At 32.0% G+C, this 23,218-nt stretch overlaps 1 protein-coding gene and 1 long non-coding RNA gene across 2 annotated transcripts; one reads left to right on the top strand and one right to left on the bottom strand.

The window, feature by feature from the left end:
• Positions 1 to 4,499: 4,499 nt before the first annotated feature.
• LOC122293463 lies at positions 4,500 to 6,495 on the top strand. Its single transcript, XR_006237289.1, has 2 exons — positions 4,500 to 4,774; positions 5,619 to 6,495. It is a non-coding gene; the product is annotated as an uncharacterized LOC122293463 (long non-coding RNA).
• A 2,481-nt stretch (positions 6,496 to 8,976) lies between these two features.
• On the bottom strand, positions 8,977 to 13,673 carry LOC122294811 (histone deacetylase HDT1-like). Its single transcript, XM_043103796.1, has 10 exons — positions 13,516 to 13,673; positions 12,420 to 12,490; positions 12,101 to 12,312; positions 11,402 to 11,415; positions 11,267 to 11,326; positions 11,056 to 11,174; positions 10,499 to 10,597; positions 10,280 to 10,370; positions 9,365 to 9,497; positions 8,977 to 9,274 (listed from the first exon to the last, which is right to left on the bottom strand). The coding sequence occupies exons 1-10, from the start codon at positions 13,526 to 13,528 to the stop codon at positions 9,214 to 9,216; spliced, it is 873 nt and encodes a 290-aa protein (XP_042959730.1). The 5' UTR covers positions 13,529 to 13,673; the 3' UTR covers positions 8,977 to 9,213.
• Between the last annotated feature and the right edge of the window lie 9,545 nt (positions 13,674 to 23,218).

Genomic DNA, 23,218 nt, shown 5'->3' with positions numbered 1-23,218 from the left:
TCTACCCCTTATCACCCTCAAACAAATGGGCAAGCTGAATTGACAAACAGAGAGATAAAAATTATTTTAGAGAAAATCATCAAGTCTAATAGGAAAGATTGGTCGGTTAAACTTCTTGATACTTTGTGGGCTTATAGGACAGCTTTTAAAACAAATCGTCTCCTTATCGATTAGTTTATGGTAAAACTTGTCATTTACCTGTTGATATTCAGCATCGAGCTCTTTGGACCATAAAACATGTTAACATGTCACTTGATGAAGTTTCAGGGCTAAGAAAATTGCAGATCAATGAATTGAATGAAACTCGTCAGAATACTTATGACAACGCTCAGCTTGCAAAGGAACACATGAAAATTCTGCATGATCAGAAAATTCATCCAAAGCAATTCACACTTGGCCAGGAAGTCCTCCTTTACAATTTTTGCTTGCATATTTTTCTTAGAAAGTTGAAATCTCGATGGAGTGGGCCGTACATTGTAAAGACCGTTCATCCTCATGGCGCAATAGATATTGTCAATCCGAAGAATGGTAATAGCTTCACTGTCAACAGACAACGTCTAAAGTCATTTCTGAATGTCTTTGATCCACATGAAGAGATCTTACTTGTGCAAGACCCCAGGGAAGTGTTTTAAGTTGCTTTTCCTTCTTTACAGTTTTCTTTACTTGCATTTATTTTATTTGTTCTTTTGCTTTGGTTTTATACTTCATGTTGATTGTTTGTTTTGCTTGCTTAGTTCTGTGCACTTTGTTTTCTTTCGTTCGATTCATTGAAGACTATGTATCTCACTAGTTGGAGGTAGTATGTGTGCACATTTAAAAAAAAAACAAAAACAAAAAAAAATAAATAAATAAATATAAGATTTGTGAAATTTGAGCATTTTGGTGGAGTAATTGAGCGAGATCATTTGTGAAGATTTATTTTCAAGCTTAAACATAGAGCATGATTTTTGATGCATTATATTTTTTTGATATGTAGCTTGAAACACCGGGATGTTATGTTTATTGAGATGAAACTTGATAAAATCTTTGTAGAACGAAAGGCAAATTTTGAAGGATATTTTGCACATGCTTACGCTTGTAGTGTTCCTTATTTACCATTTATTGATTTAACACTGGAGAAGCAAACTGCAGGACTACCGAGCCATGCCAAAAAGAAAAAAAAAAAGAAAAAAAGAAAAAAGGATTTGAAAAGAAAAGAAAAAAAGAAAAAAAAAACAAAGAGAGAGAAAAGGAATAAAAGCAACTTAGTGAACTTTCCTAAGTAAAAAGGGCTAGAAACAGTTACCCAAGACTTTGGGGATTGAGTGTTCAACCTTTAAAAACAGAGCTGGTGTGAAAACTGCTAGACTCTTGGGCTTTGATGTAGTTAGAATCAGCAATGATTAATCTTAAGGTTGAAAAATCCTATGACAAATCATGGCTAGTAATGAGGAACACACAACCAGTTTAGCTCCACACACACATTTGAGTTCTGAGACATTTGCCTTAATTCTATGTAAAAGATTGTTGAGATAGTCTTGGTGGGTATAACCCTTGGGAGTTGAGTAGTAACGTGTCACTTTTGTGAGAATTAAGAATTATGTTTGATTGTTTTTGTTTGAATTTCGATCTTTATGCAATATTCATCTCAATTAATTTTTACTATTTTGCTCAAAGATTAGCAAAATGCTAGTTGGGGGGTGTGATTGAGCTGAATTATTGTATTTTTAATGCTTTTGGAACCAATATATATTAATTCTTTCATTACTTTATCATTGGTTTTATATGGAAAAATGAATAAATTAAAGTTGTAATTTTAATTGATTAAAAGCATGAATTTCTGCTTTAATTTTATCAACCGTTGATTACTATGGATTATGGTACGTATCGCTCAAGCGGCAGCTTTTTGCCGCTCGAGCGAATTCAGGCAGATTCAAACGCTCGACTTCCGCTCGACAGTGGGCTCGAGCGAGTGTGCGGGAAATGAGATCGATCGAGCGGAGGCATTTGGCCGCTCGAGTGAAGTCAGGCAGAGTGGAACACTCGATGTTCGCTCGACCCTCCGCTTGAGCGAATTTAGGCAGAGTCGAACGTTCGATGTTCGCTCGATACTCCGCTCGAGCGAATATCGCATTTTACAGATTAGTGTTTATTCAGCCGTTAGAGTATATAAATGATTTTTTACATCTTATGACCGACTTTTGGCTTGGAAAACTCTATTTTGATTAGAGAAACACTTAGAATTCTTTTTTCCTTTGATTTTCGTTCAGATTCGGAGAGGATGATTCATACAATCGATCATTCACGCAGCTACACAATTTCCACTGGATCATTCACTCACACTGCAGTAGATTGAAGAACTTCTTGAGAGGTCCAATTGCCACTGTAGCTCAGCCTCCTCCACTGCTTCGAATCTTCATCTCCATTCAATTGGCTTGATCTTTTCAATTTCCTACTTGCTATTTCATTTCAATTTTGAGTTTCTAAATTATTTTGGAGAATTTTGATTTAGACGTTTGAGTAATTTATTTGTTATTCATTTAATTCATGTTATTTATTTTTATCGTTTCAATTAAGCTTTCATTTTAATAGTGATTACAATTACGGTGGTTTAATTTGAGAATTTGTGATTTGAATATAATGATGAACCCTAGAACATTGATTTTGGGGCTTTTTAATTTTTAGTGCATGCTTTGTCAATTACTTCCTAATTTAGTTTAATTCTTAATTTAGTTTTATTAATTTCTGAGTTTAATCTATTAGTCCTTTATATTCCAATCCGACAATCAAAATCTAAAAACATGAATCTAGTCCATGACTAGTACCCTTTTCTATCCATTGCACATACCATCATTTTATTTTCTCTTTGTGAAGTTTTTCACCATTTTCAACGAATTTGATTTTTGAATAACTTTCCGTGAGGAGACGATTTAGGAATTTATTCCTAATTATTACACGACATTCTCCTACACTTGGGATAGCTTTAGTGCTACTCATTTTTTAGTGAGTCAGTCCGCATGTAAGCTGGGTACTCGTGCTGTGCTTGGGTTACTGATGCCGTCTTCTGGGGTGGGTGTGCCGCCAGGCCCTCGCTGATGCTCGGTTTCGTTGGTATTTGGTTGTATGATAGTGTAGTTTTATGTTATTTTGTTAGTAATAAATTAGGAGTACACTTTTAGACTTAGTGTCCAAAGCAGTTATGTCCCTTAATCCACCTTCTTAGAAGGTTGGAGGGGCTGGTCATTTTGTTTTATACAGAGTGCTTTCTCTTTTCGGAGAGGTTTAGAAGTTAAGACAATGTCCGCTACTTCATGTACGGCGATACTCCAGAGTAGATTAATAGGTTGGCTTATAGTCGGGATTTTCCTGTATTAATAAGTCACATTTGTAATTTTGTTATGATGAATGGATTCACATTTTTAAAAAACCTTCTTGATTAATAATTGTCATTATCAGTACTAACAATTAAATTGACGAATGTGAATAATAATGATGGAAAAAATTATAATTATAATTTTTAGTGATGGAAGAAATTATGATTATAAAAATCATAAATAGAATGATAATTATAATTATTATACAGTTTATACTAACAAATGTACAGGGGAACGGTGTCGTTTACTAAAACTCTAGCCTCCCTTGGAGCCGTCACCCACCCTTTCACTTTCACGTCGTCGCTTCCCCTCCCACCACACGACTTTTCTCTCTCTTCTGGTAAGCCCTATCTCTCTCTTCTCCATTCATTTGGTCAAAGGTAATATAGTCGTATCAGATCTCTTGTAACGTTCTTGCTACTAAGAACACTATTGCACTCCTCAAACAACTCAGAATATAGAAAGAATACCAAGTAATGAAGAAACAAGAATGATGCACGCCAAAGAATGAACCAAATGCAAGATTCCCTTGCCAGGGAGTTTTCAACCTCCAAATTCTTATTGAAACTCAAGAGATAAAGAATGAAGTCTTACACAGGCCACGCACTGCTTATATACACGCAGAGCATGAAAGAATCCCAAAACGCATGACTACAAACATAAAGCGCAACTAATATCTCCTAAGAGCATTCACATTGGTTTAGGCATATGCATATGCAAAATCACATCTTTTGGAGATCTAATTTACCATACAAGCAAAATTTCCACATTAGATTATGCAAATTTGAGACAAAATAATAATAAAATATTATCATTTTATTTTTTTTTTTTTGCTTTTTTTTAATAGGGTTTGATATTCAAATATGTAAAATATTTAAGTAAAATATTTTTTGAGAAGTGAATGAGTAAAATATGTAATAAAATATTTAAAGGTAAAATATGTAGAAAGAGAGTGGGAGGAGAGAAAAAGAATGAATAAAATATGTTTTGGAGAGTGAATAGTAGATCTTTAAACATGTAAAGGTACTGTACATAACTATGCAAATATTTGAAGATGCATAATCCAATGTAGATGAATTTAGACTCATATTATGCAAATATGACTTTGCATATGCATATGCATAGACCAATGTGAATGCTCAGATGGAATGCACCATTTCAAGCAAAACACAGACTCAAACAAAACTAAACGACCTTGACTCACAACCTACTTACACCAAAACGCAGCGTATTATTAACACAGCACTCCTACAAGTCGTATGCTTCCTAACTAGTAGTTAAAGTCATTGCTGCCACTCAATCCCGTCCTTGCTATATAGCCTCGATGCTTCTCTCCTCTTCATGAGCCAGCCCACAAGCACCCGTGACATCTCTCTCTGAGCCTTCATCGCGATCTTCACAAACTAGAGAAGTTCGATTGCGTATGCATTCCGCTCTCCTCAAAGAACTTTAAATAATTTCTCGAATTTCCTCTCTCTCTAGGGTTTCTTCGAATCCCCTGGAGCCTTCCTCGTCTTAGGCAAGTCGAATATACTTGTGGTTGTTTACATATATATATTCTGCTCAAAGGTTGTTTACTTGTGTCATTTTATGCTTGTGGTTAGATGCTTGATTTATACTTGCTGGTTTCAAACCAAGGTTAGAAATGGCCGTGAGGGTAGACACCATCCTCCTTTTTAGAAAATTATGCATCAGGCTGCAGAACAGTTGGATAATTTGGTTCTGAATGGGTATCATATCAAACTACATCACTCATTCCTAATGTCTTTGTTCGTTTGGGATCTGTGCAAGAATATATACCCTACCCAATTAGTTAAGATTTGTTTAAATTCTCCACACATAAAAGCTAAGGTTTTTGCATGTTTGTTTCTTTTCTGTTAATTAGAAAGTCTCTAATTAATGGGGATGGCTGGCACAGCATCATGTTGTTACAAAAATAGCTGTAGCTACTGAACTAAGAATGAACCTTCTTCTATTAGGGTACTCTGTTCCATATATTGTCTTGATGAACTTCGTACTTGATGTAAATGGCAATAAATGTTATTCTTTGATTTGTGGTGTATGTAGTCCTTATTTTGGAGATGTCAGAATCATCCTCATTTTTCACTGATGGCCTTTATTATTATTTTCCTTTTTCCATCTCTGTTAATTCTGTATCCTTTTAACTCTGGTTAGTAAGCTCAAATGTGAACAATGTCTTAATTTTGCATGTTAATATTTGTACTATTAAAATTATTTACATGTTAATGTTTCCACCATTTTCAGAAGACTCATACATACTTAAGCAGTTCATGAAATTCCATACTATTATGGGAAGCATCTTCTATATGAAGGTGTAAATGAGGGGCTTTACACCGACCCACTAATGAGAAGCATCTTCTATCTTGTGAGTTTCCATGTCCCCGAGGATGGGAACGGTAAAGCGTATGGCTCCAATATTGAGTGTGAGGAACTTGAAGTTGCTGTTAAGAAGCCAACTGGCTCCACTTTTGGCTTTGCTACAGTGCAAAGTTTTTTTAAAAAAATATCTTTATTTTCCTGTACCTGGAAGATGATAGTAACAGTACAGAGAGATTTTTACTTATATATATAAAAAAAAAAAAAAAAAAAAAAAAAGTATAGAGGGATTTTGGACCATTCTATGTAATATTGCATCTCTTTTTATAGAGATTTTGGATGCAAATTTGTACATTGTGGTTCTACTCATGGCTGGTGACAAGGAGCACCCCACATGGCTTATTAATTGCATATTAGGCAGGATTGATCAATACATCCATTAATCACCAAAATGCTGCTATTTCTCCGTTCTTTTTGCTTGTTTTCTTTATTCACCCGTTTAGGATGTGTCTGAATTCTGACTCTGAAATAGTGCTAATATGACTTAGGTTCCCTCGATCTAGAGACCCATCTGCTGCAATTCTGCTCCAGCTTTGAGGCTCTTTGTAGCCTGGTTCGATGTAGTCAAAGATGGAAATTTGTAACATTTACTTTATTGTTGTTGGGAACATTTGTAGGGCATTTAGAAGTTTGTAATTTAATTTATTTTGGTGCATTTGGAAGTTTGTAATTTGTTGTTGTTACCTTTTTGGGAACATTCAATTTGGTTTGCACTTAGAAAATGTTGGGTTTCTCATTTCTTTTATTTTTATTTTATTTTTGACAGCATGTTAGTATGTTACTATCATGTTACTTGTTTCAAGTTAGTTGAATTTTTTTTTTTATAATAAAAAATGAATTATTTAGTTGATTGTAATTTTTGAAAAATTTGAAATTTGAAAGCCCACACAATTTTTTTTTTTCAAAAGTGGGCCAATATGAAGTTAAAAAAGACTAAAAAAAAGCCCAAAATCCGACTCTGACTCCAACAGTTGGAGTCGGAGTGGGAGCGGAGGATGTGCATTTCAGAGTTGAAGTCGGAGGTTGGATTTGAACTCTGACAAAGTCAAAGTCAGAGATTGGCCATTCCGACTTCAATCCAATCGGTGCTCAACCCTAGATTCATCCCAAATCAAATATCTATTCATTTACTCTCTATAATATTATTTTTTAGCTTAATCATCTTCCGTGCAACTTTTCCTCCGACGATAAGTTAAAAATAATGTCATTTAATTACACAATTCAAATGAGATGAGATGAGATGTTTTGTTAAAAGTTGAATAAAATATTGTTATAATATAATTTTTTAATATTAGTTTTGTTTTGAAATTTCAAAAAGTTGAATAATTTATTATATTTTGTATAAAAATTTAAAAAATTTATAATGATGATATAAGATGAAATAAGATAAGATGGTTTAGATTTGGGTAAACAAACCAAAGAAGAACGATTGAATAGAGAAAGAGGATCAACATCACATTTCAGTTGTGGTCAATGTTGCCATATTATTCGATGTAATTCTTTGCAAGCCAACATTCAAAACCTTCTCCATGACTATTGTGCTGATCTACCAATATATTCTCACACTGTTTTCCAAAGAAAATTTCGTCTGCATCATATACGGTTTCTTCTCATGCATTCATTTTGAAGTATCAGCTAATAATTCATATTTTTTCCAAGCAAGAAATGTTGCTGGAAAGCTCGGTCTTACTGCAGCAACAGAAGAAGAATTTATTTTCAGACAAAGAAAGGGCACTCTCATATTATTTTCAGCTTGAATTATTTTCTAACTATTGGATCGACCACAATACATGTTCAACTATGAGTTTGTCTTGAAGAGGATGTTCTTGAACCTGTCTGCCAATGTTCAAAGAATCCTGCTTGGTCTGGTTTCCACTTGGTTTTGGGGAGAAACGTACGTACACCAAAATACATACTACATGAAGTGTTATCTTTTTACTCGTACATTTCCTTTCAATATAAAACTCGCTTAGGTGTGCTTTGGTATTTCTTTGGAGGGTTTATTTTTATTTTTATGTAAAAATAGAGAAGGGGATGGGGAGAAGGAGTCTCACGAGTATTCTAAACTAAAGTTTTACAATTCATTCCTTTTTGGCTGGAATGGCGGAATTTTTCATGCCGAAACAATAACCAACATAAGATATGGTTATATTTCGTACCATCTTAAATTCCGACTGTTTCGGCTAGTTTCTGTCCATTCCGATTGAATTTCGGTATTTCGGCCGGAATGGTCATTTTGGACCAGAATTCAACTTAATGATATTTTTTAAAATAAATTAAAAATTGAGGATAGAACAGTAATTTATGAAAAATGAATATGTAAAGTAATTATGACATTAAGAGAAAAAATGAATATAATTTGTACATTCCACACTGGCATACAAGATCTCCAGACGCTGACTTCGCACTGTAAAAATCCAAAGGTTTTAACACTAATTTTATGCTCTGAAACAATTAAAAAAGTAGAAAATAAAAATAAAATTTATTTCGACTTTTCATCAAAAAGCCGAAATAAATTGATGCTTTTCATCGATGTTTTATCCATTGTTACGTTTTTCATTGCTTATTATTACGCTGATCATGTTATTATGAAATATAGTTTATATATATAGAAAATTTATTTATATAATGTCTATTCCAAAATAATATACCAAGATGCACCGATACCAAAATTTTTCGTTTCAGTTCCTCAAAACAGTCATCAAAAGGAAATTCAAAACTTTGTTCTAAACTCCTCATCTCCCTCAACAGTAGCTTACCGAAGGAATGGAGAAGTACCGGGCTCTCTGACTCCTCTCCTGAACATTTCCCTACCCCCTCCCCCCCATCCATTGCAGTTTTTCCCCTTCCTAATTTTATCTCCTCCTTTCTTTAGCTAGCTTCCTCCCTCCTCTCCCATTCTCCGATCTCTTCATTTTCCTCTACTGCTTCCTTTTCTTTACCCTCATTCACTAGTATTCACATATAATCTGAGATTATTGGTCATGTTATACAGATCATTTCTAAGCACGCATTTGCAGTGAAATTGTTTCATTTTTCTTAAATTATATATAATTGGCTAACATTATTGTTTATTAGGAGCGAGGCATATGACGGAGACGGGACATTTTACACTAATTTAATTCAGCTAATCCACATTGGCCCTTAAAAATAAAAAGCCCACCTGGCGCCATTTATAGAAATTAACCATCCAAGTTTACTAATTAATTGTGCAGCAGTCCAGAAGTATAGCAGATAAAAGTTGATTAAACCAAAATATGATGAAGACAAAATCACCTGTCCTTTAAGGAAGGTCCAAGAAACACAATGGTTCTGAAAGACGTCCAAAAACAACTAAAACCCCTCTCGACACTTGAGTACTAAGCAAAACCCTCTAATAAAACTCAGCTCTATAATTCTCACGAAAAAAAATTCAAGAGCATGGTACAACAGCCATATATTGAAGATAAATCACCCCAGTTACTTAATTGCCACTATGTTTGGCCTTTGTGTGAGACTGAAGACCAGTTTCTGAGCCGAAACTCCTGCACACGAGAGATAAAAGCTGTTAAAACACAATGAAAACCTCATTTAGACTTGGAGTCAACACTCTCCAATATTGAAAGCAAACATACTTGCTGCAAGATTTGCAAGAGTATTGGCCGCCAGATTTTGGGGTCTGTGCCTTGGATTGATCACTATTAGCAGGAGTCTTTCCAGCCTTCTTGGAAGGATGCGGAGTTGCTGTATGAACACCCTTCTTACCATCTATAGCATATATAAACAGCCATCATATCAAGGCCCGCGCTTAGTCTAGCCATAATTGATTTCAATGCCAGATAAATTTCAAAGTAAACCATTGGACCTTTAAGGCAGGAGCGCAACTAGGCATAAATAAAAATAATCCAAACTTAAAGATAAAAACACCCATAGAGATTCCCAACACGCATGTTCCACGTAATTTATAAACTCTGGCAAACATAGGAAACCATCCATCAGTCAAAAAACAAACACAATTGGCACAAAACATGATGGCTATGTTTGGTCACAGGGACGTATCATTTTAGTGCCAAAATTAAGTTACAAGGCACACGAGACATTCAGCTTGTCATTAATTTAAAAAATAGTCAGGGATATTCAATTAGGAATAAAAAAAATTAAAATAAAAGATAATAACCAATAACAAAAAGTAAAATTTGTGTCAGGGATAAGGTAATAGAATATAAACATATAAACCCACACCTAAAAAGGAAATGTAAGAGAGTAATGAACATCATTGGTATTATGACTGCTGATTTACACTACATACAGATGCAAATGGTTAATTACCTCAAGATAAACTATAAAAACACATCTAAGCAATGCACACATGAAAAACCAAATAAAGGCATTTTTCTAATTGCTATAAAGTAAAGCACCCACTAAGTAATTGAATCTGTGACCTCACTATGCATCCGTCATATATGATAAGGTTTACAGACTATCTGTAGAAAAATCGTATTTAACAAACGTATGAAGAGAAAAAGGCTAAAAAAAAAAAAGAAAATCACCTGTCTTTTGAGGAGTAGCTGATTTTGCCTTTTTAGCAGGAACAGGAGTTTTGGTTGCAGAATCAGAGGGTCTCTTCTTGCCCAGTTCAGCCTTCAACAATACACATAAAGTTAAAGATATTATAAAAAAAAAAAGATCCAGATCAGTAAGATTATTAATATTATACAAAAATATAATGTCCAGATATTTTCTAAGAAAAATGTGGAGAAGTTTCAAACCTTCTTGGGTGTTTCTTCATCCTCATCAGACTCATCACCAGACTCTACTAACATCGCATCGTCGTCATCATCTTCATCATCATCGTCATCGTCATCATCCTGTAACAATTAGTTATGCAAATTCAAAGCCGATCAAATAATATTCTACCAGCAATTTAAAAAATAGTATATATACTCTCTAGAGAATATGAGGGGTTTGTGTGGGGGACAAGATTGAGACACTATGGTTCACCAAGGGCGCATGAACACTAAAAAGCCCAAGATGCTTGTTGGGAAAATATAATAATAAAAATAAAAAGATTATTTGTGAAGAGTATTCTGGAGATTGCAATAGCTGGTCATGAACTTTTCTGTTGCAATTTCATGTCTCCAAGAGTGGAGGAAACAAAAAAAGTTCTGCTATTAGGAAATAACTTGCAACTTTTATGCTTAGCAATTTAAAAAATTCTTATTTATATCAATATTTATATATGGTAAAGAAGATATAAAAAGATTAACCAAAGTGCATAGAGCACAGCTGGATGAAGCATTTATTCAACAATATAATGACAGCATACCTGATCACTAGAATCATCATCCTCATCATCTTTCTTTGGTTCTACAAGCTTAACCTTCTTTTCAGAAGACTCCGGCTTGGAAGCAATGCTTTGAGTTGCAACTATTGAACCAGCCTTACCTGAAAATTATTAACCAGTCAATGGCAGAAGGGGATAAAATCTCAAAAGAAAATCACCTATTAAAACTGTAAAATGCAGTGGCAGCATCCACCATTCTCTATGCTGTTCAATGGCAAATCCTCCAACTCGTCCTCTGAATCAGAATCAAAATCTGTACAATTAAAAAGGGGACATTATTAACAGTCAAAATTGATATGTTAGGGAAAAGGACGTTCACAGCACTCACCATCATGATCCTCCGTGGCAAAGGCGACATCAGAAAGTCAAGGAAGCACAAAAAACTAGTGGTAAGAACACACTAGTTATAATAACTACCACCATCAAAGAAGGAAGACATCTGGACCTCAAGTAGATAGCATGCAACAGGCATTAGCATGATTTGCAACCATGGACTTTCTTCTCACATTACATGAGAAAAATAATATTCAGGTAGTCTAGATAAAAATACGAAGCAACAGGAATGGTGAACTCTCCAGTCCAGTGGCAAAAACAAGGAAAGCATCCTCATTTGGATTGGGAGGTGATCTCACATCATCTCAACTCATCTCATCTCATCATTACAACTTTCCTAAATTTTCACAGAAAATATAATAAATAATTCAACTTTTTCAAATTCCAAAACAATGATAACAATATTTTATTTAACTTTTATCTTTCATCTAAAACCATCTCATCTCATCTTAGACCAATGAGATTCTTTCAGCTTTGAGACCAATGCATTGCAGAAATAACAGTTTTGCAAGCTTCAATGAGAGAGAGCATAACTTCAATAGAGACTTCAAAAAGAACTCAGAAGTTATAAAGAACATCAATGATCAAATAACTTAACCAAATACAAGAAACTCAAGGTCTATCAACCAGTTTTAAAAGAAGGGAAGTATCAAATAATCATTCACTGGGCAGGAAGGGAAAATGTGAAGGATATTCTTCTGGGGTAAAAGCTTTGTAACCGAAAAAGTAGACACTCCCATGTTTCCAGTTGTGAGAGAGCTCAAACTCCTTTTCAAAAACCAAATCAAAAGATAGCTGAGGGAAGTTCTCTGTGGAAAGGGTTCCCAAGACAAGTTTCTGATCATCAAACTTCAACAAGAGAGGAACAGATTCATTTCCCTTGGCCTTAGACTCACCCAAAGATGCCTGCACAAAAAGCACCATTTCAGACATTCCCAGCACGCACAAAATAACTGCATATAATGTTGAGAATTACCCAAATAAAATATTAGCACAATTACAATAACACTTACCTGTGAAAGATGTAGGACCTTATCCTCGCCAGGTTTTACTTTTAGAGGCTGTCCTGCCTTGACTTCAACACCTTAGAGAAACAAAAGCACGAATCAACATATGTCTGTGCATTGATATGACTAAATAGATTCATTATACCAAGAGTAATCACACCACAAAATGATTTGATTTGAGTGGATTCACCACAATCCACAAAACCATTTTGTTGTGGGTGGCCACAATCCACACAACTAATTGTAGAAGATGTTAAAAAAGTGACATCCAAAAGACAAATAATATGCAAGCGTACCTAGAAGCTGACAATGTGTTTTTGGGGAGGGAAGCATCATTATTTCAAGGAACAAAAAACAGCGGAGCACCCATAACAGAACACAACACTCGAAATCATCATAATACCAAGCAACACACAAAACACAAACAGAGAGTGAAATAAGCATAAGACTTCATCCTTATGTCTCTTCGGAATTTCATTATTTTTCTTCTCATTCTCTCTCAGGCCCAGAATAGATACTTTAGCATTGGAAAACAAAATTTTAAATTTTTTTTGCAACATCTAAAAAATAAAATAAAAACCATTTCCAGCATCTTACAAAACAAAAATCACGCGACTGCACGCAGCTAAACCTAAAAGTAACAGATACATTACCCGGTACCTTTTAACATAAAGAAATAAAAACAAACTCCCCAGCTCCAAGCGACAAGCGCTTACCGAAAAGAAACAGAAACAAACTCGTAAAAAAAATTAGAACGTAGTTTTCCAACACAAAAGGAAATGACAGATAAAAGACAAGCCCATATACTCTCTCTCATTTCAATAAAACCATACATAAGGGTAGCCAAGACAGAAAATATATATATATATATTTAACAAAAGAAAATTCAATTTCTTAAGACGAAAGCACACACTCTTAAAAAAAGAAACAGAGAGACACAATCAGATGTACTACATATGCAAGAAAAGAAACCCGGACGGAAAAACATGAATAAGAGAACACAGTCCGCGAGAAATGAAATAGATATGAGAAACCCAACCCTAACAGTAGGATAAAGATGATTGAAATGGAGAAGGAAAGAGAGCAAGCGGAGGTAGCTTACCCCAAAACTCCATGGACGGCTACAAAGAAGAAGGCTAGGGTTTGGAGAGGGTTTGTTTGAGAGAGCGAGACTGTCAGTAGGGCTGGCTTCTCGAAGAGACAGAACTACGAGGGTTCGGAGGGCATTATAAAGAAGGAAAATGATTCGGTTGCGATCCTTTTTACATTTCTTATAAAATTATGTTTTAAACGATGAATATTTAAAATAATTTATAAAATAACGCTGAAATATTATAATTATAAAAAAATTATATAAATTAATATGATTTTATATCACCCGTCAAATTTATTTTAAAATCTGATAAAAAAATTTATATGATAATTTTTATGTAATTTATTTATAAATAGAATATTTATTTTATATAAAAAATAGTATTATATGGTCATTTTAACACATAGTTATATAAAAATAAAAATTATACGTGCATCATTAGTGAAGATTCTCGCCAATGTTTTTTTGTTTTTTTAGTTTTTCCTGTCAGTGCTCTAAACTATCGTCTCACTGAAATTTTTAGAAAATATTTAATGAAATAATAATATGTGATACCATAAAAATATGACATTTATAGTTTATAAGATTATCTTATAAATAGGTGTGTAAACACTATAATAAGGTTTATTATAATTATAAAAAAAATTAAAATATTAATAATTTGATCTCAAGAACTTTCTTATTGAGCTGTGTTAACGAAAAAAAAATCTAACCAAATTATTAGGCCATTTGTGTGTAAAATCCATGAATGGATTTCTACTTGGGCCCAATTGTCCTTCTGGGCCTGCCAATGCTAAATAGAACCTACTGGGGAGTTAACAAACAAGCAAAAGTTGATTCAAGATTCACTCCATGCAATAAAAAGTGGGTGCTCTTGCCTTATGAGTTTACCCACTCAAATTTATTATTAATATAAATTATATCTTTTTTTTATTTTAAATATTTTAATAAATAAAAACTACATCACTTTATTAATACTCACTTTCTTAACTATTAAGAAAAAATAAAAAAATAAAATACCCAAGCGATAACTTTGAAGGCGCAAACTCATAGGGCCAAGTATAACTTTCCATAAAAAGTTGTGGTGCTAACTATACAGACAAAAAATTGAAAGAATATTTTTTCTACTCAGTAACCGTACACCATAAACCTATTTAATGAACATATCGGCTTGACTTATATTCAAAATTAAAACAATCTCAACCCAATAGAACTCTTATCAGTTTGCGTCGAGCAGGCAAGTCAGACTAGTAGTTTTTTTTTTTTTTGCACATCCTTATATGTTAATGGCTACACATTTATGGAAAATTGCTTCCCCGATTTCTCTCCCAGTAAATCACTTTGTCCAAAATCATTCAATTCTGTTATGGAAAGTTTGTATAAAATTTATTTGTATAGCTTATTGTTTCCTTCTTGTAGTCTGATCATATGGGTTTTGTTTCTCAAATCTTGTATATATATCACTTTGATTATTAATGAATATATGAGAAACACACATTTTTACATGGTATCAAAGAAAATCTTATCGTGTTATTCTCTTCTTCGTTTTTATATCTTTTTTGGTTCTCACATTGATTTGCTCTCCTTCTTCATATTTCCCACACTTGCTGATATTTCAATCCTTGTTTTTCAAGTTCTTTCATGGAAAAATTATCTCAAAACCCCTCTATGTCGGTCAAAACTTCTTCTGCGACTGACCATATCATTAGTCCATACCATCTTCACAGTCCAAATAATCAAGGAATCATTTTAATTTCTGGCTCATTAACTCGGGACAATTATTCGACTTGGAGTCAGGTCATGCGAATGGCTTTAAATGTAAAAAATAAATTGGGTTTTATAGACCAAACAATTCCTAGACTAAACCCAACCAAGTACCTAGATGAATTTGCACTATGGCAACGATGCAATGGCATGGTTCTCTCTTGGATTCTCAATTCAGTCAATGTTGATCTTCCCACTAGTGTTATCTACACTAATTCTACCTCTAATGTAAGGGTTGACTAGAAAGAACGATTTTCTTAAAGTAATGCTCCGCATTGTTACCAAATTCGACAAGCCATTTCTTCCTCGCTACGAGACCAACCCTATGTAGCAATTGATTTCAACAAGCTGAAGGGATATTAGAATGAGTTGACATCTTATTCACCATTGCCAGTATGTAATTGTGGAGCAATAAAGACTCTCCATGATCATGATCAAGAAGAAAGAGTTCTTCAATTTCTTATGGGATTTCACAACTCCTATGCTGTTGTCCGTGGATAGATTTTATTGATGAATCATCTTCCTCTCCTTAATAGGTCTTATGCTCTTGTCCTACAAGAAAAAAAACAACAAGAGATCCCCAATTCTCTCCATAGTTATGACTGCATGGCTCTTCCTGTGAATTAATCTTTTTAGGGTCACGTTCTGCCTAAAATTCTAATACGAATGGTCGGGTTATGAAAAAGTTAAGATCGAACATGTGATCATTCTCACAAATTTGGACTACCTAGAATTGGCCACTCCATTGACCAATGTTATCGACTACACGGTTATCCACCAGACCATCGTTTACATAAATCAAAAGATGATACTTACACCAAAGGTATTCTTGGTGTTAAGACATCTTTTCATAATGCTAACCAAGATGACTCTACTTCTGCGGCTCCATTATTCACTCTAGCACAGTATAAACAAATTCTAGCTTTACTTAATTAAGGTACCTCGTATAGCTTAGCCAAACAAATACTTGTTGTTCTTCATTCATCTCTACAACAACTTTCTCTAATTTAAGTTCAACTTTAAATTCCTTATGGATCGTTAACACAAGGGCCCATCGGTCACATAGCCTCATCTTCTACTTTGTTTACTTCTCATGCCTCTATTGTTGATCCAATTCCTATTCGATTACCAAATGGAACTTCTGTTCATGTTTTCTCTACTGGTTTCATTGATCTTACTTCCATGTTGCACTTAGATTATGTATTTCATGTTCCAACCTTCAATATCAATTTAATGTCTGTTAGTAAACCCACTCGTTCTTTTCACTGCTTTATTACTTTCTTTCTTAAATTTTATATTTTTCAGGACCTTACAACAAGGAAGATGATTGGGTTTGGTAAAGAAGTTGGCGGCCTCTATTTGTTCAATTTAATTAACTCTTATCCTATTACAGTTTGTTTTGCTTGCAATAAAATTTCTCCAGACATTTGGCATCAACAGTTGGGACACCATTCTTATAAACGATTTCAATGACTCACTCGAGCATTTCCTGAAATTTGTTTCGACGCATCCTTATTTTGAGAATTTTGTTCGATGGCAAAGCAAACTCATCTTCCTTTTTCTAGTAACTCAATAACTTCTCCTAAATCTTTTGAGTTAATTCACTGGAATATTTGGGGAGGTCATTCTATTGCTTATCTAACCGGAGCCCAGTATTTGGGGAGGCAAAGCATTTCCTATTGTACATGGGTTTACCTAATGTGTTTTAAATCTAAAACAAGTTCTCTTCTTAAAAATTTCTTCCGCATGGTTAAAACATAATTTGGATGCCAAATTAAATGCATTCGCTCTGATAATGGTACTAAGTTTTCTTCAAATGATTTATTATCATTCATTCATATCATGGTATGCTTCAACAACATAGTTGTACATCCATACCACAACAAAATGGTGTGGCTGAATGAAAACATCGCCATATACTTAAAGTTGCGCATGCTCTTCATTTTCATGCATCTTTACCCCCCTCATCTTTTGGGGTGAATGCATCTTCACTGTCACTTGCCTTATAAATAGAATGCCAACACCCCTTCTTTCGGGAAAAAATCATATGAAAGATATATATTCAAACTATTTTTGCATGCTTTGGATAGTTGTCCAAAAAAGTGAATGAAATTTGTATATACGAAATGTAGGGAGGTTTATATTTGGTTTTCATATAAATTCTCTAGTTTATTATTAGGGCTACTATAGATGTATGTTGTATGACTTGAAGAAGAGTTTTTCAGTGTATATACAAGAAGATATGTAATTTCATTCTTTGTATTTATGTTTTTCTCTTCACTAAATAAGAAAAATCACTTGCAAAAAAAGAAAATTTGATGAAAGAGAAAAAGAAATAGCAGAAGAAAAATATGAAGAAAAAAGTTGATGGTAAAACATCTCAATTAATTTTTCTCACACGCATCGATCCATATTTATGGACCCATATGGATATTATGACTATAGGTAATTCTGAACGGCCGACAATTTCGAGATCGTAACTTTAAATTTGGGCTTTAGAGTTTTAATTATCAAAACAATAAAGTGAGAGGTGAAAAGATGTCCCATAAAAAATAAAATAACAAAAGAAAAAAGAATAAGATATAAAAAATTTTAAAGAAATTTGCTTCTCAATAGCAATAAAAATACAAAACAACCAGTTCTCATAGCTACCACAACCCACATATGAGTAAGAAATACAAACCAATTTATAAAAAAAAAAAAAACACAAAACCAATATCCAGAAATAACATAATTCAAAATGTTTTTATTTGAAACAATGTGCAAAAATACATTATAGACATGTTTACGAGTTTAGTGCTAGATTGAGCGGTACTAATGATTAATGCTCAAAGTTTAATAGACACAAAGCAATTTTTTTTATATGAAATATCTAATAAAAAATTTAAATTAAAAAAATACTAACTTATTATATTACATTAAAAATAATTTGAGTCGAAAATAATGTTTTGGACTCAAAAATTCATATTTTCAATTAAAAAAATTATTTTTTTGTGTAAGAAATACTTATCAATCAAACATAAAAAGTCCAAAACCGACTTTAGGAGAAAGCATAATTAAAATACTATTGTTCAGAATTATATGCAAGAGTACATAATAGCCTAATTTTCGAGCTAGTTGCTAGATTAAGTAGTGATGATGATTAATGTTAATAGTTTGACAAGCCTCAACAATAAATTTCTAAATAAAATATCAAAAAATAATTTTAAATAAAAAATAAAAAGACTTATTTATTAGATGACATACATGACATTTTGAGTCCAAAATAATGTTTGGACAAAAAAATTTATATTTTTAGAAATAAAAAAATTATTCTTTTAATTTAGAAATATCATCCAATTAAATTTAAAAGTCTAAAATTGATTTTAGGAATGAGCACAATCAAAATGTCATGGCTTAGAAGAATGCATAAGAGAATATCAGAGACTTCTTTTCAGGCTAACTGCTATATTGAGACTATGATTATTTATTAGATGCTATATATTATAGTTTTTATTGAAAACAATATTTTGGACTTAAAAACTCATATTTATTGCAAAACAATTACTTATCTAGGTTAGAAATATCAACCAATAAGATTAAAAAAAAAAAAATCTAAAATCGATTTAGGAGAGATCATGATTGGAATGTCATAATTTAAAATAATGCGTAAAAGTAAATGTTAAACCTATTTCGTGCTAACTGCTAGATTGACTGACAGTAATGATTAATTCTTATAGTCTCTTATAGACCTAAACAATCTTCTTTTGAATAATATCAAAAATAAATAAATAAATAAAATTATTTATGAGATGACATGCATGATATTTTAAGTCAAGAATAATGTTTTGGAATAAAAAACTCATATTTTTATTTGAAACAATAATTATTTTAGATAAGAAATACCTACTAATCAAATACAAAATTCCAAAACTAAATTTAGGACGGAGCATAATCAAAATATTGTGGTTCAGAATAATGCATAAGAATCCATCATAGACTTGTTTCTTAGTTAGATGCTATATTGAGTAGTGACAATAATTAATGCTTATTGTTTGATAGGGCCAAACACATTTCTTCTAAATAAAATATTAAATTAAATCAAAACACTTATTTGTTAGATGACATTTATGATATTTCGAGTTGAAAATATTGTTTCGAATTAAAAAAACTCATATTTTTTATTGCTACAATGATAATTTTAGGTAAGAACTAACAACCAACCGAACGTAAAAGTCCAAAACTGACTTTAGGAGAGAACACACTCAAATGATTGTGATTCGAAATGATGCGCAAGAATATATCATGAACATGTTTTGGAGCTAGTTGCTAAATTGAGAGGCAATGATGACTAATGTTCATAATCTAATGGGTCCGAACAATTTTCTTTAAAATAAAATATAAAAAAATTTTGAATAAAAACAAAACACTTATTTATTAGATGACATGTATGATAGTTTTTGTTAAAAAAATGCTGCACTTTTAATTCATATATATATATTACATTTTTCATAAATATATACAATGATCATTCATGCCATTAGGTTGTTCGATGACCTTAATAAAGTAGAATACATATGAAATAAAGGTTTTTGACTTTTAAGTCTATCACATATTGGCTAGTGGTTGCCACTAACCTATCACTCTTTATGAGTCACCTTAAAGTCCATTACATTTAAGTTTACATCACATTTAAGTTAACTAAGCTCCTTGTTATATTGAATATCATATTTTTACTCTAATGAAAAAATGAAGATTATACTCATAAAATTTTATCTTTTAATTACTCAAATATTACAAATATTGCTAAATGAGGTTAAAATAAAATTGAAGGAACTTACTATGATATCCATGAGCAATGAAATCAGTGACATTGATTTGGTTAATATAAATGAACTCTACAAATTAGTTCTCTCTTTGTCAGGTACTGGTTTTTGTATCTAATTTTCTTGATGTTTTAAACTAAAAAAATCATAATTTCATTTCAAAAAATTATTATTTTAGATCAGAAATAGCAAATAATCAAATAAAAAATTTCAAAACTGACTTAAAAAGAGAGGATGATCAAAATGTCATGGTTCATAATGATGCGCAAGAGTCCATCATAAATCTATTTCAAAGATAGATGATAAATTGGGTAGCTATAAAAATTAATGTTCATTGTTTGATAGGTGTAAACACTTTTCTTTTGAATAAAATATCAAATAAAAATATTGAAATAAATCAAAATACTTATTTGTTAGATGATATGTCTGTTATTTCAAGTCGAAAATATTATTTCGGATTCAAAAACTCATATTTTTTATTGGTAGAGTGATACTTTTAGGTAAGAAATATCAACCAATCGAATATAAAAGTTCGGAACTGACTTTTGAAGAGAGCACGTTCAAATGGTTAGATTTGAAATAATGCGCAAGAGTACACCACATTAATGTTTCAGAGTTAGTTGCTAGATTAAGCTGCAATGATGATTAATGTTCATAATCGGACAATCCCAAACAATTTTATTTGGAATAAAATATCTAATAAAATTTTAAATAAAATAAAATACTTATTTATTAGATGACATGTATGATAGTTTTTGTTGAAAATATGCTCTACTTTTAACTCATATGTATAATCTTTTCATAAGTATAGACAATAATCATTTAGACCATTGAATTGCTTGATGACTTTAATACAAACCTGAATACATAAGGAATAAGGATTTGAGAATGGTATGGTTGGTCTTTTTTGAGCTCATCAAGATTATTCAAGATAACATCATTTATGGCATGATGGTGATGCTCATAGATGATTGTATTAGTGTTGCAAAACTTGATTTTTCTGAGATTGAATTGCTTTTTTTTTAAGTATTTAAAAATATTGTGTAGAATTCATCTCTTTTAGACCACTTAATGTACTATAAGTGGATTGCAACCCATTTCATATTTTTTTTTTTTTCAATTTTATCTAAACTTGTATATTGGTTAGTGGATGTAATAATCAATAATTTTCTATGAGTCACCTTAGAGTCATTTAAATAAACTAAACTATATATTGTATTGAAAATATAATGATTACAATTGCACCAAATTTGACTTCATTTGTTAAAGAGCTTGTTGGTGCTCGCCTCGTCGTTCATGGACGTGACTAATTTAATCTTGTGAAGCTGCTTGGCATGCTACTCCCAAATATGAGCCTATATCACATGCCTCGTTAGTTGGTAAGGTACCATCAAGGTTTAAGAGTAGAATTTCTCGATCTCTTAATGCAAAAACTTCATTTTATATTAAATATGATGTTTTTAATGATCATCGAAATAGCTCAATAAGACTGAGAAATCGAATAAAAGTCAACATGACAAATTTACAAATTTGTGTTAGTACTTGTATGACCTTTATAATGAAATTTTTCTCACATGAAAACAATTTTTACAGGTTGAAGCACGTATAAGGAACCTTGAAGGTAGTTAACCCAGTTGAAATAATATTTTAGACTTATTTATTAGATGATCTGGCATGATATTTTGAGTCGAAATAAAGTTTAGACTAAAAAACACATATTTTCAATTGAAACAATTATTCTTTCAGGTAATAAATTCCAACAAATCAAATATAAAACTTTGAATTTGATTTTAGGATATGTCACAATCAAAATGTTGTGCTTTGGAGTGATGCAAAAGAGTATATCATATACTAGTTTTTGAGTCAACTACTAGATTAAGTAATGTTGAATATTAATGCTCATAAGTTAATTAGTGAAAACATTTTGCTTTTGAATAAAATATCAAATAACAATTTTAAATAAAATCAAAATACTCATTTCTGACATGCGTGAGATTTTGAGTTGAAAATAATATTTTAAACTCAAAACTCATATTTTTAATAAAATAATAATTCTTTTAAATTTGAAATCCTAACCAATCAAACATAAAAAATCCAAAGCCAAATTTAGAAGAGGGCACAATCAAAAGACATTGTTTTGGAATGATACAAAAGAGTATATCATAGATCAATTTCCAATCTTGCAGTCAGATTCATCGACAATAATTAGTAATAATAATTAGTAATGTTCATAGTCTGATAAGCCCAAATGATTCTCTTCGAATTAAAATATTAAAAAACACTTAAATAAAAATAAAACAATTATTTATATGATAGCATGCATGATAGCTTTTTGTTGAAAACAATTTTTATTGAAAACAATGTTTTAGTTTAAAAAACTCATATTTTTGATAAACATTTATTTATTTGGGTTGTAAATACTAACTGATTAAGGTAAAAAGCTCAAAATCGACTTTAGTAGAGATTACAATAGAAATGTTGTACTTCAAAATCATGCATAAGAGGATATCGTAAACTTGTTTTTGATATAGTTGCAAGAGATAAATAGTGATGATAATTAATGTTTATAGTTTGATAGACCCAAATAATTTTCCTAGGAATAAAATTCTTGGAGGCCACTCATCCTCTAAATGAGCTTTGGTAATATATTTGTGTGGCCGTGCTTGTGTTTTGTTTGTTTATGCACTTTTTTGACAAAATTTTGTTGAAACTCAAGTTTGACGCTTTAACAATTTTTGTTATATTGATCACTATTATATGTCTCTTTGCTTGAATTTTAGAAGTTTCTATTGAAATTGTGGGACAATCACTTTTATGTCTAGGTGAACTAGGAGTTAATTTTTTCTTTTATGACTTATTATGAAATTGAAAATTTATTTTCTTGTTCAAAACTTTAGTAGGGTTCACTCTCTTCAAGGTTCTAGATGAAAGGAAAGCTCAATAAAGTTAAGAGATATATGCTCAAACTATTTTGTACACTCGGGATGGGTGTCAAGGAAAGTGAATGAATTTTGTGTATATGAAATGTAGGGAGGTTTATGCTTGGTTTTTCATATAATAGAAACCATACCTAAAGAAAACAAATATTTTTTTCCTTATTCTAATGGTCCAAGTTTTCTAGTTTATTATTAGGGCCAACATAA

This window comes from Carya illinoinensis, chromosome 14 (genome assembly GCF_018687715.1).
Source record: "Carya illinoinensis cultivar Pawnee chromosome 14, C.illinoinensisPawnee_v1, whole genome shotgun sequence".
Lineage (NCBI taxonomy): Eukaryota > Viridiplantae > Streptophyta > Magnoliopsida > Fagales > Juglandaceae > Carya > Carya illinoinensis.
This window is presented reverse-complemented; position numbering and strand designations above follow the sequence as displayed.